Source organism: Chenopodium quinoa, unplaced genomic scaffold (genome assembly GCF_001683475.1).
Source record: "Chenopodium quinoa cultivar QQ74 unplaced genomic scaffold, ASM168347v1, whole genome shotgun sequence".
Lineage (NCBI taxonomy): Eukaryota > Viridiplantae > Streptophyta > Magnoliopsida > Caryophyllales > Amaranthaceae > Chenopodium > Chenopodium quinoa.
The window spans coordinates 2,603,898-2,622,099 of record NW_018743555.1 but is presented as its reverse complement, the minus strand read 5'-3'; the positions used below and the strand labels follow the sequence as shown (position 1 = coordinate 2,622,099).

The following is an 18,202-nucleotide window of genomic DNA, read 5'->3' as shown; positions in this document are numbered from 1 at the left end:
TTGACGACTTTTAGTGGATCAAGGTATTTTTGGGAGTGAAACAATAAGGGTTCACTATATAATCTCACTTTGGGTTTCAAATTCACTCAAAGGTAATTTTTGTAAGGTTATAAGGGTTATGTGTTTAGGCTTAATGGAATTGGCCAAATAAAATACGACACCTGTCAAGGCCTTCCTTCCAAATAAAAGGGAACAATTAACTATATTCGATTGTCAATTAATCCATCGGGCAATTATAATGGGATATAAGCTTATTTTTATGGAGATGAACAATTGTTACAACCTTATACAACTAAATAATTAATCTTAACCTCATGTTTGGAAATGAGGCCATAACCTTATATTAACTATCATTAATTATTAGAAATAAACAAGCAAAGTTATGGTTCATTCTTGCATCACAAAAGGGTTTGAAATAAAAAGGTTCACAAAATTATAAAAGAAAACAATGTTTGTTAAAAGTTTTATTTCTGAAGTCATCTTGAAATAAAATTAAAGTCCTTAAGACATCATGTAATAAGATTGAAGATTTTTTAAAACAACGACATTTAGAATTAAAGGCTCTTATTTCTGAAGTCTTCTTTAAAATAAGATTAAAGTTTATTCAAATAATACTTAGAATTAAAGCTTGTTAAAACTCTTATTTCTAAAGCATTTTAAAAATAAGATTAAAGACATTTTAATTAAAACTCCATAAGTTAAGAAGTATATATAGTGTAATATAGGTTTCATACCACCAATAGTTCCTTAAAAATAAATTAATACAATTTTAAAAAGCAATTAAGAGAAAGACGTGCATATTTCATCTCTTTGATAGCTTAACCTAAAAAATCATTAAAAGTCATAGAAAAATCGAAAAACTTATTGAGATATTGTTGGAAAGCTCTTGAAAAGTTCTATCACTTGAGCTAAATAAATGAAACTGATTCTGGTTGTAAGGGTTGTTTCACGGGCCATCTTTAGGTTGTGGTAAGTAATTCTTTACTCTTGAACAACCTTTGCTTAAACTCTTGATTCCTTAGGCCTTTAAGCTCACTTTAAGAAATAAATCAGTCTTTAAAATATACATTAGGCAGTCATATGAATGTATTAACCTTTCATTTTTAAAATGCATTAAAAAGAGATGCAATGTAAAATGCAATTAACCCCTCTCTTTGTAACCTATCACCTCACCAATAGGCTTGGCTTTCTAATGTGGAGTAATGAAAGATTTAGGGCTAATTTAGCACCTAATATCGTCATTACCCCTATTGGTAACATCACATGAAAACAAACACATTAGTTAGCATAATAATAATAATTAAGTAAATTAAGAAAGGAACAAAGATAATATTTTGAGCTAGATGTAGCAATTTTTTTGATAACCCTTCTTACTTATCAAGGATGAAAATATGATCACTCCTTAATTAAAGTGCAATAAAAGAGACTAAGTGAATTTTTTTTTTTGGAGTTTTGAGATATTAAAGGAAATTAATGCAAAAAATAAAGCTAAAGAACTTTTTTTGGTTAGAGAAAATAAACTTGAAAAATAAAGCTAAATCTTGAGAAACAAACCTTTTTTTTTTTTTTGGTTTTACTTATAGACTAGGAATACTTAAGCAATTAAACTAATTTTTTTTAACAAGGATAATAAAGAAAAATAATGCTTGAACTTGAAATACTTTTGTGTTTTTATAGGAATTAAAGATGATAACAATACTTAAATAAAAATAACAATATTAACTTAATTATAAGATGCTTTTAATAAGCTAATAACTTAAAAAATAAAGCTAAATTAGAGAGATTTAACTAAGTAAAGATTAGAGGAGAAATTTTTAGAGAGAGAAATTGTAGGAAATTTTGGTGTGTTTTTAACTTGAAAATTAGGGGGTATTTATAGGAAAATAAAGGGGTTAATTTGTAAATAGAAAAGTAAATAAATTAAAATTCAAGGATTATTTTGGTAAATATCAAGATTTTAGTAATAATGAGAATCTTGATATTAAATTCTTTCGTTTTATATGTAACAAACTACTTAATCTGTTTTACAACACTTAAACTGATAAAATAAAGAAAACCGTAATAAAATCAACTCTAATATTCATATAATAAAATGGTTCTAAAATGCCATGGTATTACAAAAAAGAAAATATATGACCAAGTCATGTCACAACTCAAAATAATACTCACATGGTATACGATAACAGAGCGCCTAAATTTATTTAGTGAGTATTATACTCACCAAGGTACTAAAACAACACTTATAAAATAAACATCAGCTCTGAAAGTTACACAAAGACATCAGGTTACCATACTAATAGGGTTGGACAAAATATTTCAGAGTTTATAAAAAATTGAAAAAGAAGAATAACCCCTGCCCTTATTAGATAGTACATATAAATTTACCCAGGAACATCTAATCATATGACAAAATCGTATACATACGAGCATTACAAACAATGACCCTTACTAAAAGTATAAAATAAAGTAAATCATATAAAGTCATAAAATTGACGTGGTCAAAGTGAAAATACACCATATAAAATCATACAATATTAATTCATACGACATAAATTTAAGGTAGTCAAGAGTAAAATATATTCCCTTAACCGAATTACCCTTAAAAAAAAGGTGAACTCTTATCTTTCCTTAATCTACTAAAACACAAATTTATATTTATCATAGTCGCATTATTTCACAATTGACGATGACAAGAGATACAAAAATTGGATCAAAGCAAACTAAAGAAACGAAGAGAAAAGGGCTTCATCATCATGATGAGCTCATAACTAACTGCTACTCAGTCGCATTACCATTATGGATTCATGCATTCATATCCTAACTAATTTCTAGAAGCTTAAAGTACCACTGTAGATTCAGGCATATGTATCCTATCTAATTGCTACAAGCATAAAGTTCTACCGTTGATTCATCCATTATCAGCCTGTTTTACTCCTGTCCACATACACGCTTCCTATCGATATATGATCATTGATCTGAATTGATATCTATTGGATCCAATATTAACCGTGGGGGGATAAAAAAAAAGGTAACGTTATTTCACTATTGACAATTGTTCATCAAAATTGACGAAAGGATACAAAAATTAGACTGAAATAAACAAGTTATACAAAGTAAATAAGAAAAAAAAAGTAAAACAAGAAGAAAACAACAAATTACAAAAGAAAGTCAGTATCCACATTCTTAGACATGATTTACGCAGAAAAAAATGGCTTTCTTTCATCATAATACTCCATGGGACCCTTAGCCATGCTGCTACAATATTGATACTTCATCGAAATGAGAAAACGGATCCTAGTTTAACGCCGGATACTCACCCTGCCAACACTATTCTAGGGCTGGTAAACAGGTCGGGTCGGGTCGGGTTCAGGTCGACCTGTTTACATAAACAGGTCAGGACCCCCCAACCTGAACCCGACCTGATTTTAAGCGGGTTGACCTGAACCCGACCCGTCTTAACCTGTTTTTTTATTTTTAAAAAAAAAATTGATTAACCTTGTTATTTTTTTTAACCTACAATCTTTTTAACTAATCTTGTAATTTTTAAAAATAAAAATATAATTCTTTTTAAAAAATTAACCTGAAATATTGAACAACATAAAAAATGTAAAATGCAAATTCAAAGCCACTTGCTGCATAGTTTATAGTACAATTATACAACACTAAAAAGTTCCAAGAGTTCTAAAATACATATAACAAAAATTCAATATTTGCCAATTAGTAACTTCATCATCTGATTCTTCATAATCAGCAAGTTCAACGGGTTATGGAGGAAGAGGACAATCAAGTATCAACCATCTGTTAATTAAGAATAAATTAGTTAATTAGATAAATAATTAGGCTAACTTTATCAAAATACTAAATGCCAAATGCAGACTTAGCATCATATAATCAGATGAAAAGATCAAACAAAATCACTTAATCTCACTCATAAACTCATAAAAAACAGTTGTAAAAACAAGTAATCTCACTCATAATCAGATGGTGAAAAAAACCGCTTGCACAAAACACACTCATAACAAACGAGCTTAAATCAGACTAAAAAAGTTAATCGAAGAAATTAAATCGCAAACAAGTAAACACATAAAAACAAACTAATGTTGAGATGAAATTGAAGAACTAAAATGCATAAAAAACAGAACATTTAAGTAAAGAGAATTAATTAGCAAGCAAATTACCTTTGACAATGTTGAGATGAAGATTCACAAGCTTTAATAAACAATTTTCATGGAAAAAAAATATGAAAACAAGAGAGAAGAAAGATGAAAGAGAGAGAGAGAGAGAGGAGAGAGAATGAGTGAAAGAGGGGAATTGGGGAAGCGGCGTGAATAAAGAAAAAAGCTTAGGGTTTTTCATTTTTGTGGTTAGATATTTGGGCTTAGCCCATATTAAAAAGTTAGGGTGTAAATAACTAAAATTAGGGCTGGTTAACAGGTTTAGGTGGGTTAGGTTCGGGTTGACCCGACCTGAAACCAACCCAATTAATTAAATGGGTTTAGGCGGGCTGGTTTCGGGTTGGGATTTCCAACCTGTACCCGACCCATTTAACTTCAGGTCGGGTTCGGGTTGACCCAATTACATAAACGGGTTGAAAATCTCTTTCAAAACCCATTTATTTCGGGTTGGGTTCGGGTCGGGTTGTCGGGTCGGGTCAGCTTTTGCCAGCCCTACACTATTCACCTATTATTCAACATAATAATTATACAAAACAATCACACATTCTTGATAAAAAAAATACATTTTTATCCATACGTATTCCCCTCTTTAAATATCAACGGGTTTGGTCCGAACTTGTATTTATCGGAACAAGTATTAACTGTGGAATAAAATGACAATGACATTTTAACAAGTATATATAAAAGGAGGTTCCTTTAGCACTACAACATGTAGTACTCATTTAGGTGTGGGAATGTTTGTCACTTCCCTATATTGGTTGGGCATGAGTCTTTAGAGTTGTGGACTTTATAGGTAAACTGGTCATATAATAGGGTATTGCACAAATTGCAAAATGCACTAGATAAAATAAAATAATATAAAATACTCTAACAATCTAAGTGAACATACTAATATAATTACTATACTCTAAAGGAATAAATAATGCCTGTTTATAGAGAAAATGACATACTCCCCTAGCCAGACAAAAAATATTATACTTTATACTATACGATTATTATACATATACGTATAGAAATACGGTCTAAAATACCTACTTTTTACTATAAAAAGAAATTACCCTTATCAAAAATCTCCACTCACCACTTAATTCTTATCTTCTTCCATCTTCCTCCTTACCCGAAAAAACTAAAAAAACATGTTTCAAGAAAACCAGGAACATCAGCCTGTCTTCACCTTTGCAAAAGACATGAAGATGATAAGAGCGTACTTCATGTACATTGTGGGGCTAGTGGTCCTCCTAATGGCTGTATTAATTTACTTGTTAATCTTCAAGTAAAGCCCGAAAATTACTTCGGTGGTGCAGGGTAAAAATACATGTAGTGTTAGCTGTACTTCAAGATTTTGTAATTTAGTAGTTTAGAAGTACAAATTGTAACATGTATTTTGGAAATTATAAATAAAAATCATTAATATTACTCGTTTTCTTCGTCATTAAGTTTATAAAAATATTTAGCAAAATAATAATAATGATTATTTGCAAAAAACGATAACATAATAATAAAAGATAATTAATAGTGACAATTACAAAAGTAGGATCAAAATTTAGTGCCTACAGATTGCCCCACATTGATTGAGTTTAAATAAAACGATAATCAATGTTTGAGAAAAGACACGAAACTTTGATGTATGATTCTGAAAAAGGAAGGAAAATACCAACTAATTTTCATTTAAACATTGGCTTTGGTGTAGTTAAAAAACTGGCTGAAAAATTAAGTGAAATTCTCACTCAATTGCAACACAAGTGTCGGCTTGGGTGCAGTTGAAAAACTAGCTGAATAATAGAGTGAAATTCCCACTCAATTGCAACACAAATGTTGGCTTAGGTGCAGTTGAAAAACTGGCTGAAAAATAGAGTGAAATTCTCACTCAATTGCAACACAAATGTTGGCTTGGGTGCAGTTGAAAAACTGGCTGAAAAATAGAGTGAAATTCTCACTCAATTGCAACACAAATGTTGGCTTGGGTGTAGTTGAAAAACTGGCTGAACCTTGCACTAGTTTAATTTAGACATATGTTTAAAAGATCAAACTTTCAATTTCCACGAGCTTTAGGGAAGATAATAATCATTCTTGAAGGAACATAATTTATGGATTTCGGATGTAAGAACATCAGGTGGTTTGTACTGAGTTTTCGGAAAAGTAAACTCCTTCGGCCTTTTCTTCCTGGCACATTATCACCACCACCCCTATAAAAAGGAGGTGATACTCATTCTTTCTACACTAAATCAATTCCCTCCTTCTCCTTTCAAGCTTCTTAAGTCTTATTTCTTCTCTCCTTAATTTTTCTAAGAAAAAAATGAATGCAATGTTTCAAGAAATCAATGAAATCAGCGGAGTTAGAAAGCTCCAACTAAAAGGGGTGGTCGAAAACATTTCTTCACCTCGTCTTTCCCCTTATACAAGTGTCTTTACCAGAACCATCACCCCTCTCCTATCTATCCAACCTCGGTATGATATGATTCATGCTGCTGTTGAATTTTGGGATGAAGAACGCCATGTTTTTCGCTTTGGAGAGACGGAAATGACCCCCCTTCCGGAAGAAGCAAAGGGTTTATTAGGTCTTCAAAACGAGGCTGTGTGATTAAACCTGCTGACCCAAGGGCAACTGATGCGGTCACGAGGGATTTTTTAGGTATACCATTAAATATGGAAATCAATTATCTCCTACTTGACATTTTAATGTTAGAGAATTTCCTTAAAACTTTCTCTTTACCTCATTGGGAATTTGCGAACAATGAAAATTTCCAAAAGTGCCAAGAAAGAGCTTGCATCCTTTTATTGCTCCGCCTTGTTTTACTCAAGGAATCATTATTTTCCTGTCATGTTCACTGCCTTTCTTTGTTGTCACAGATTGAGTCAGGGAACCATTTAGGGCCTCTTATCCTAGGGGAACTTATGATGGGGCTTGACAATCTAAAACAAAATCCAGGGGGTTTTTTCAAAGGATGTCCAATCGTGCTTCAACTCTAGTTATGTGAGAAAATTAAGCTGTCTAGACCACCTATTCGAATTTCTTACCAAACCCGACATATTCGGGTGAGAGGTTTTTTTCCTATATTCCGTCAATGTTGCAACCATGTTGCATGGACAGACCTCTTTGCCGCAGCTGATGTGGAATGGATCATTTCATTTCTCAACATAGATTCCATAACAATTAGCACTAGTTGGCGCAGAGGTGTCCAACTTCCAGGATTGTGTCGAGTCACCTTCTATCTTCCTTGGAGATGCTTGAGACAAGCGGGCCAACTCCAACGACTCCTAGAGCTCCATGAGCTCCCAGTGGTACCTTGTACCACCTATGAAATTGGTAATGTGGAAGCTCTTAGGGAATCATCTCATGTATGGCAATTTGCACGAATGCTCCCAGCATTTTCAGTTCTTGAGGATAATGTTCCAACCGTGTCCTACACAACATGGTTGTTGGAAGACCTCAAGGGTGATGCTTAAATAAATCCTTGGAAGGATTTCCTTATTGTATTTCAATACTTGTACTTGTGTTTCCCTTGTTTGTGCATTTTCAATTCCAAAAGAAGAAATCATTTCCAAAGGCATTGGTTTTTCGGGTATGGTGTATGTGGTTGCTGTTTTCGTGTTTTTTTTTAAAAAAAGTTGTAACCTCGCCAAAAAGCGAGAGAGTTTGTGTTATGTTTGAATAAATAAAAAAAAACTGTTTGTTTGTTGTAATCATATTTTGTTAAGTATTGACTTGATCACGATCTTTTAATAATAATGAATATTTCTACACGACCCTTAAGCATGCAATGCAAACATGAATGAAATCTAAACTTTAACATGTTACACATATACCTATTTAAAGCTAGTAGAAGATTCACAGTTTTTTTTTTTTTTTTTTTTTTTTTTTTTGCGAATCTCACAAATACAACACTGTACCAATCAAGCATAATAATTTTTCAACTGATCAAGGTTGGTGAAATGAACAAACTCATTTCCATCAAGATCCATCAATTTTACTGCTCCTGCTGGTGTAAGATGTTTGACCAGGAAAGGACTAGACCAGTTTGGCTTGAACTTTCCACGTGGATCATGAATCGGTGCTCGATTTTCCTTAAGTACCAAATCTCCTTCTTGTATATTCCTTTCCCTGACCTTTTTATTAAAAGCCCGGGCAATGCGTCTTTGATAAATTTGAATGTTGTGAAGGGCCTATAACCTTCATTCACTTGCTAAAGAAAGCTCATCATATCTTTCTTTAAACCATTTCTCTTCAAATATCTCTCTTTCATTCATTACGTGAAGCGATTGAATCTCTGTTTCGATTGGAAGAAGCGGATCCATTCCATATACCAAAGAATATGGAGTAGTCCTAGTTGGTGTTCGAATGGAAATTTTATATCCCCATAGTGCATAGGGAAGTTTATCAGGCCATTCTCTAGCCCTATCTGTCATCTTGGCGATTATCCTCTTGATGGTTTTGTTAGCTGCTTTAACAACTTCGTTGGTTTGAGGACAATATGGCGAAGATTGGTGATGCCTGATTGTACTTCTTAAGGGTTTCTTTAAGATGGCCTTCAAATTGTGAACCATTGTTAGAGATAATTTCAAAAGGTACCCCATACCGACATATAATGTTATTGATCACAAATTTTGAAACTTGTTTTGCCCCTAGTTTTGAATATGATGATGCCTCCACCCATTTCAAAAAATAATCAACAACAACCAATATATATTGATTCCCATTCGAAGCTTTCGGATGTATTTCCCAATGATGTCTAGGCCCCAGCTGGAAAAGGGCCATGGCGAAGAAAAATTATTCAAGCTAACTGGCGGCATATGATTAAGGTTTGCATATAGCTGACATTTTTTGCATGTTCGTAAAAAATGGATGCAATCACTTTCCAAGGTGGTCCAATAATACCCTGCTCGATTCGTCCATTCATATGAGGCCTACATTATCCCCATGTACTTCTTCCATGATCCTTTGTGTCTGTTCCCCACCGATGCATAATTGCAAGTTTCCATCCTCACTTTTATGATACAACAAACCTTTTAATTTTATAAAATGAGAAGCTAGCCTTCGAATAGCCAACTGATCCTTCTTGTGACTCCCTTCAGGATATTCTCCACCGATCAGATACTTCTTAATATCAGTATACCAAGCATCCTCGCTATCTTCTTGGGTTAGTAGAGCAATTGTTGGTTCAAAATTAACCATTGGAATTTGTTTTTCTACAATCGTTACTGACTGTACCTTTACATCATCATCCCAAGTCAAATTTACCGCAAGATTTGCCAAAGCATCGGTGAAGCTGTTTTGCTTGCGGGGAAGGTGTTTAAACTCTATTTCTTCAAAGAATGGGATAAATTGTTGAAGATACTCCATGTACACTTGTAACCTTTCATCCCGAACTTTCCAAGCTCCAATAGTCTAGGAAATTATAAGATAAGAATCACCATATTACCGTGAGATTTTTTGCAGCAGCTGCTAATGCTGCTTTGATTTCATAGATACAAGCTTCATATTCAGCCGTGTTATTCGTTGTTGGGAAACTAAGCTTCACAGCGAAAGGAACATGTACACCATGAGGATCAATCAATAATACTTCTGCACCATTCCCCCTCCTGTTAGAGGCTCCGTCGAAATACATCTTCCATTGTGATGTATTAAGACAGAAATTATGTTCATCTGGAAAATCATCATTAAATTCATCACCCGATATGGGTCCATCAGCCAAAGCTTCAGATATAGCCCTCCCTTTAACAGACTTTTGATTCACACACTAAATGTCAAATTCTGACAATATCGCATGCCATCTTGCTATTCTTTCACTCAAGATTGGTTTCTCAAAAATGTACTTGATTGGATCTAATCTCGAAACCAGATAAGTTGAATGTGATTGCAAATAATGTCAAAGGTTCTTTGTTGCGTAAATAAGGGCAATGCAAGCTCCTTTTACGTTCTTGGTGGAGGAAGCTCTTGTATGGCCTTTACCTTGTCATAGTCGGCTTTGATTCCGTCTTGACTTACAACGAAGCCCAGAAGCTTTCCCGAAGTTACCCCAAATACACATTTTTGAGGATTCAATCTCAGATTGTATTTCCTAATTCTGTTGAAGAATGATTTTAAAGAATCAAGGTGTGTCTCACGATCATGACTTTTGACAATCATGTCATCAACATACACCTCCACAATATCATGGATGAGATCATGTAAAATCGTCGTTGCAACCTGTTGATTGGTTGCCTCAGCATTCTTTAATCTGAAGGGCATTTCTCAATAACAAAAGGTTCTTGATATGTCCATTTTATACAGTAATTTACCCCCGTCCCTTGGTCATAATTAGTAGTGTTTTTGGCTCTTTCGAGCCACTTTTATTGCTAATTGGTGTTTTCTAGTGTTTTCGTAGTCTTTGTTGAGTTTTGTAGGAAATTACACCTTTGGAGCATTTTCTCGGGTTTTTCATGGAGCGACTACAGAAATTAGAAGAGCACGACCATCTTTGAAGCCCAAGGCAGGTTAGAGTCATCGAGTCGGTGATTAAGGGCTCGGTAATCGGGATATCGAGGTATTTGGACCGAGTATTCAAGACCCGAAGAGGAAATCCGGATTGGGCCGAGGAATCAAGCCCAATCGAAGTCCAAGCCTCGAAGAGAAGCAAGGGCCCGATTGGGCAAGCTAGCACGATCGGGCGCGACATGCATTTGGTGCTGGTGCGTGGCCTAATGCGCGACCGATCGTGCGAGCATCTAGCACGATCGGGCGACGCTGCTGAGAAGAAGCGCAAGGAAAAAGGCGCGCCCGATCGGGCGGCCTCTAGCTCGATCGGGCGCGTGTTTTTCTCAGACCTGATTAGTTTAGTTTTAATTTTTGTTTTGAGGAGGTTTAAGTACGAATTATGTACGTAATTTTGGTTTACCTTATTTTTTAGATTTTCTCTCTCTACTTAGGATATTTCTCTCTCAACTCTTGTTCTTAATTACTTCCATTAATTTAGATTTCCTTTGGTAACAATTTCTTCTCCTTTAATTTCAGCTATTTCATTTACTTATTTGATTATGTTTTGTTTTATTTATTTGATTAGTTTAGTTATGATTATGTCTGAGTAGTTTCATTCTAGGGTTTATGGGGATCCATAATTAATATGAAGGGATAATTTGTTATTATTGATTATTGGTGTTGCATGATAATTTCTTATTGAATTGTTTTAATTCTTTGCAATTAGATTATGAATCGAGTAGATGTAATTTGATTGTGAATGTTTAGCAATATTGAATTGATGAATCGAGCAGATGTTAATTTAATATTAAAGGCTATTTTTAATAGGAAGTTAGATCTAGTAAATTGCGAGAGCCTGTTAGATCTAAGTTGATTACTAAATTACGAGAGCCTGTTGATCATGTTATTTGTGCAATGTTGATTATTAGTAATTATGTTTTATCCCGGAATATTAATTATTGGTGAACCTGTACCCTAGGCCTTCTTATTATTGTTTCTCTCCCTAAACTTATTCTTCGTAGTATAGACTTTATTCCCAAAAATATTGGTTACTTAGATAATTTAGATTATAATAATTAATTAGGAGTAAAAAGACTTGTTTCCCTGTGGAGTTCGACCCTACTTCACTATCTACTTTAGTTAGAGGACTTAGGTATTTATTTTTGATTAGGGGATACGACTTTAACCTGTCAGTTCCCCATGGGGTAATAAAAGAAATTTTTGACATGTCCTCTTCTGACATGAGTATCTGATTGTACCATGAGAATCCATCTGTAGACACCCAAATGTGTCTCCCCAAAACCAAACCCAGTGATGAATACCTTTCATGTCATTTGATTATCGAACAAAGTGAAAGTATGAAAAGTCTAGTGATGAGGATGTTTTTATTAAAATATCTCTTCTTTCTGTTTTTGAAAATATTTATTTTCTTACCTTATTTATGAAAAACGTGTATTCAAGTTTATTTTGGTCCATGAAAAGGGTCCAATAATGGTGTAGTTGGATGGGGCTTGAAAATACCTTTCCAACGATATATTATAAGCCCAATTCCGATGAATAATGAGAAAGTTATGGCCAAAATACTAAACTGGGCTCAAACCGGATTTTTACCTACGGCCCAATGATCTAGAGGAGGGTCTATTATTAATTATCATTCCTAAAGCTATTAGGATTGATTATAGTCTTCTAGAATATTCTAGAAGGTTCTCTTAAATCCTAATGGAGTTAGGATTGATAATTATGTTTCAAAAAGTTTGAAATTGAATAAAACTACTCCTTTTGAGAAACCTTGTTTTATACAAAGTGGAATATATTCATATATTATTTTTTGTGTCTCATAATATTTATCCAAATTTTATATAGTTGGATAGATCTTGAAATTATCTTTCCAATGATATATTATAATATTAAATCCGAGCTATAACGAAAAAGATATGAATGAGATATGAAACTCTATCCAAAACTGACACCCTTCCACTATTTCAGCCATATCTTTTTATCTACAAAAGACTTTAATTAGATTCTAATTGGGTTGGAAAGTAGACTTCAAGAGCTTTCCAATGACATATTATATGACTTATTTGGACTTCTGGATCAAAAGATATAATAAAATTAAAATCCGTAAAAACTGTCTTGCAGCGCCGGACGCCAGGCCTAGCGTGTGGCGGAAGACATGGTGTCTGGCGCCAGACCTAGCGTTTGGCGCTACAGTCCATCGTTTGGCACTGCAGTTCAGCGTCTGGCGACAGGCGCGTGTTTGGCGCTGCGGTCGTGTTTTATTCTTTTCGAAACTCTATCATATCTGGCTGATTTTCTCTATAAATAGCCTCCTAAAACTCCTGTTTTGGATCATCAATTCTTCTAATCAATTCTCATCAATTCTCTCTATCACCAACTCTTATCAAGAATCTCTTGATTACTCTTTCTCTCTCTCTTTCTTAAACAACTTTTTACAAACAAAATTCTGCATTCACAAGATATAGACACACCTAGCCAAGTTCGAAGTTACCTTCGCCCTTGACGTGAAAGGTTTGATTTCTGAGGGTTTGGTCCCAAATCTAGTCTAAAATTTCTTAAGCTCTCTTTCAATTATTTAATTTATTTATTTGATTATTATTTTCCTTGAAGTTATTAACGTGTGTATTTTGTTATTAGAAAGAGGTACGAGGCATCCAAGTAAGTGCTTTAATTAATTTATTGATATTATGATATAAAGATCATGTTTAGGTTGTTATGTTTATTCCTAGTATCATGTTAGGATGTTTTTCTTAATTTGATGTTTAGGGTGACAACAATAAGTTCCTAGTATCATGTTTAGGGTAAAGAATATAATGTCAATTATGATTTCTATGATGCCTTTTATTGTCTTTCCTAATAGTATCATGCTAGGGCTATATATTTGATCTTTATTGTTTAGTGACATGCTAGGGTTTGTTATTAATCTTGTTAGTATCATGCCTAGGAACTTGCTATTATTCTGCTTTAACATGATTATGATGATGATTATTATTATGATTAATATCATGTTGCTTGATATATATTATTTTTATTGCTTGATCACACCTTTTATGCATGTTTAAAGGGAATTTGTACTTGTAATCACGCTTATATAAGATAATTAATAATCTTGTTTAGGGTTAATTTGATTATAATTTAAGTGATCGCAAATAATAGATTTATTTTTGCATTAATATTCAACCGACATAGATAAACAGGTTTAGGGTTAATCCTATTGATTGCATGTTAGTCAGAAAGCGCACATGAATACGATCAGAATAAAGTAGAGGCCTATTATTAGGGCAGGTTCAATTTCTTTTAGGTTGGATTTGTACCTTCATCCCCGTACTACCATTCATGGTTCCAGACCTATTGGAGTTGACAATCTCCTGGATCGTTAAGGGGTGTAACCTTCACCCTGTGAACGGTTTACAAGTTCCTAAAACTTGTTGGCGACTCTTTTGCTCTAGCTTCCTTCCCTTTAGACGCCACCATGCTTTAGTGTATGATCACAGTGGGGTTCACGTTTGGGGTAATGCTTGAAATATTCCCTACACCATCCATGAATGAGAACATGGCGTGTTCGGCAGTGTTATCAACTAGAACATCAATGTGGGGTAATGGAAAATAGTCTTTCGGTGATGCTGAATTTAAATCCCTAAAATCAATGCACACTCTGACCCTTCCATCTTTTTTGCGCACTACCACCACATTCGCCAGCCATTTCGAATACTTGATTGGTTTGATAAAGTTAACATCAAGCTGCTTTTGGACTTCTTTTTTAATTTTGAGACTAACTTCTGGTTTCATTCTTCAAAGCTTTTGTTGCTTTGCCTTGTGTAAGGAGGGTGATCCTATCATAAGGGGTACTCTCCTTAAATGCCCATGGCCACTTAATAGCATAGGACTTTACACTTGTTAGGGTGTAGTAGAATTTTGAATTCCTAACTGTTTGGGGGACCTTGAATTAGAATTGATTATATCATTACGCTTTTTTGTAAGAAACAAGTAGGAGTCGCCAATGAGTTTTAGGAAAACTTATAAACCTCGTTCATGCCTTTCTTCCATGTGGAGTTCATGGAATAATTAGCACGAATCATAAGTTTACCCATGCCCAAATTGATCTATAAACCAGAAATGAGTTCGGGATCGGGGGTACTAAAATAACGTTCCTTTTAGAGGGGAATCGTTATCCTAGCTCTAGTATGACCTCTACTAGCTCTTCCTTTTTTACAATTTCATCACCAAACAATATATGCAACGCGATACCTAAAACTATGTTAGTTGATTTTATTTACAAGCATTAATTCACGTAGGAAATACATCGTAATGTCGTTATGCTTATTTAATTAAATTCGTGAAAAAGACAAGAACATAAACAAGATTCGCCTTGGCTTAAGTGATCAACCAACAATTATTTAATTCAATTCTAATCTTTATTTAACGCAAGATACTATGTGGAATTGATTAATTAATTATTTTAAAGGTGATCAAACAACACTAATTAATTAATTAAATCTTTTTAAACAAGAAAATAAATGTGATTTAACTAAGTGCTTGGGAATTTACCACTTCTCTTTGATAGATCCCCGTTTAGAACACTTATGGACTCCTTCTTGTTGGGGAACCTCCACCGTAGTAACAAAGTATCAAAAGGGTGATTGTTTAGGACAAGAGGGGCTAGGTTGCACAAGTTCTCAAGTATTTCGCCAGAGTTTTAGGTTAATTTCTGTCTATTTAAGCCTCGGTCTAAGCTCGTATTTATAGGGAATGATTAGGTTTAGGGTTTCGAGCATTCTGCCGCAGCAGGTGTCGCACGCCACAAAATGAGTTGCGCGCGACAACCCAGTGCAAGTGATTGGGTTGGGCTTCTATGGGCAATGCAACTAATTGTCTTGCGCGCGACTTTATGGTAAGATTCGATTTTATATTTTACGTATAGTTCTGAATCTTCCGCAGCACAACTCTGGTGGTTGCGCTAGGTGTCACGCGCAACTTAATTAGTTGTGCGCGGTAGCCCAGCGCGACTCTTTGAGATGCGTGCGGCTTTTTCTGCGGCAGCACTAAGATTTAACCTAGGCGCTCCTAAATCCGTCATTATTAGGTTTTAAGCACGGGCTTAAGCCTAATTATGATCAGGTTTAGTTAATTGGACCTTTGTTTTGGCTTTTTCTTTAATTTGGGCTAGTCTTTTGTGTTTTGTGGCTTAACTAGTTATCCATAAGTATTCTTTACTTTGATCCAACACGAAGATGGTTTTATTTATCGTCATTGCACAACCTGTCGGGACAGGAGGCCAAAAGTAGATGTCTACACCTTGCTACCAGGGCAGAGTGGTATACGATGTTCAGTAATATTACGATCGACACCAGGCATATCATCATAAGACCATGCAAACATATCCACATATTCTTTAAGTAAAATAATGAATGCATTTTGTTCATTAAGGGAAAGGGACGATCCTATCTTGACTTCTTTTACATCATTATCAGTACCTATGTTTATAGTTATAGACTCTTCCATGGGTGTCACGCATGATTAAGGTTCATTGAAAAGTTCATTATTAGAAAATGCATCATGATCAAGATCAATTTCTTGTACTCTAACATGTTTACAAGCAACTCCTTCGATATCTTCATGATATGAGATATCAAGCAGTGTATGGATAGATGATTGGCTAGCTGATGAGATATCAGTTTCATAACTATCTAGGGTAGAGGATTGAAAAGGATATAGTTTGGGGAAAGGAAGGAATCGTTCTTGAGTTTCGGATCGAATATTATTTTCAATTTTTGTTTTTATTAGAGTGATAAGTGTAATAGGATCGAATCAAACTTCATAATAAAAAATTGATGAAAACAAGCCGCTTAGAACTCCTTGCTTTAGATGGTCAGCCCAATCAATATCTTTCTTAAATAACGGTTTCTTATCAAACCATTTCTTAATAAATTCTTCATTCCTTGCTTTTGCAAAGAAAATTTCTAACCCAGGGTGAATTTTTTCTTTATCCAAGTCACACCAAGGTTCCGGAAACTCATAAAACGGCTCAGTGTCATTTTGCAATACAAATTGCCCATTCAAGGTGAGAGACTTCCTTTTCATAACTTTAGATACCATTTTCTCATCGAAACTCAAACCATGACGATTTTTCTTATCAAATATTGGGATTGGGTGCCTCATGCCTTCACCATTTCAACCTAAACCAGGTCCCGGAACATAACCCATTTTCATCATCAATTGAAGTCCTCTGATAAGTGTTTGTGGTATTGGATCTTGGATTTCTTGAATGGAATTTGGGGATAGAGTAGATTTTCGAGTTTGGTTGGTCATTGGTTGGCAAAGGATACCTAAACATTACATACTTAAGATTAGGACTTCCTCCCCTTTTTTGAAAATAATAAAAAAGTAAATGATAAATGCAAAAATGCATGCGGGAAAAAAAAAAGATTTTGGCAAACATTTAAAAGACGTCTGTTAATTTGATAAGTTAGCGGGGTGTTCATTCCAAAAAAAAATCTTTTAATTATTTCGGGTCGTGCCACAAGGCTGCCTACGTATCTGCAGACAGATTTTTTGTATTTTTCCCTTCTTTAGAGAATTAGACCCGTCGTAGTTCAAAATGGAAGAAGAATATTCTTTTGAAACCGCTGCACTCGATCAGAGTTGCCTACGTACCCTTATAACAATGTGCATGAAAGTACAATTTTTGTGTATGATCATGAAATAGTGCTTTGGGGATCAAGCTGTACGTAGTTCTTTGTACCAAAAGAAAACATAAAGAGAAAGAAAAAAAAATGCTTGGTTTACAATGCTCATACTACCCCTTTCATGGAGGGTAAGATAGAGGTCACCATGTTTTTGTGGATGCTTCCTTTCCCATGTAGAGATTCCTTAGGCTTCAAGGTTTTCAACAGTTTTTCTTGTAGTCTTGATGAGACATCTTTTCTGAATAGTGAGAGCAATCAAAAGAGTGGGATCGTCTTCGCGTGTCAAAAGGGAAAGGGCATTTATGGACACTTTCTGATTTGGGCAGGAAATTCCAGCTGTGCGCTTTATACACCAACGAAGGGCGTGACATTCGTTAGTATCATGGCCATGTAACTAATGATAGTGACAATATTTGTTGAGATTTGGTCCAACAGTATCAGCTCCTGCTCGACGAGGTAGTGGCTTGATACGACCTTCTTCGAGTAGTTGAAGGAACAAATCAGCTTGAAAGGCCTGTGGCTGTGCCGGGCTTGTCTCTGGTGCGCTGGACTTAGGATGGGCCGGAGTGATGATCCGACGATCAATGAGATCCTGGATTTCACACTTAAGGTCGTACACAAGTATCTGTTCTATGCCCATGTTGATGACAATAATTGCAATATTGTCTCATATCGGTTCCATGTGGTGGTAATGAATACACATAACTTTTTACCCGAAGAATACTTTTTTTTCTTAAACGATCGTACACCACACTCAATGGTTCGTCGATTTGAGTGAATATCCTCCTATTAGCTCTTTCACCTTGAGGGTGCACCTTAGGCCTTCTTTCCTGTAGTCGATAGGCATCAATTTCGTAACCATGTTTCTC

The 18,202-nt window shown here is 34.7% G+C and overlaps 1 protein-coding gene and 1 long non-coding RNA gene across 2 annotated transcripts; both read right to left on the bottom strand.

The window, feature by feature from the left end:
- Positions 1-3,605: 3,605 nt before the first annotated feature.
- On the bottom strand, positions 3,606-4,655 carry LOC110740263. The gene is made up of 2 exons (XR_002515001.1): positions 4,179-4,655; positions 3,606-3,798 (listed from the first exon to the last, which is right to left on the bottom strand). It is a non-coding gene; the product is annotated as an uncharacterized LOC110740263 (long non-coding RNA).
- A 4,414-nt stretch (positions 4,656-9,069) lies between these two features.
- On the bottom strand, positions 9,070-9,516 carry LOC110681620. The gene has a single exon (XM_021857773.1). It carries the CDS (start codon positions 9,514-9,516, stop codon positions 9,070-9,072), a length of 447 nt encoding a protein of 148 aa, XP_021713465.1.
- Positions 9,517-18,202: the final 8,686 nt, after the last annotated feature.

Coding starts and splice junctions, on each gene's coding strand:
- LOC110681620 (XM_021857773.1), bottom strand. CDS start 9,516: ATGGAGTATCTTCAACAATTTATCCCATTCTTTGAAGAAATAGAGTTT.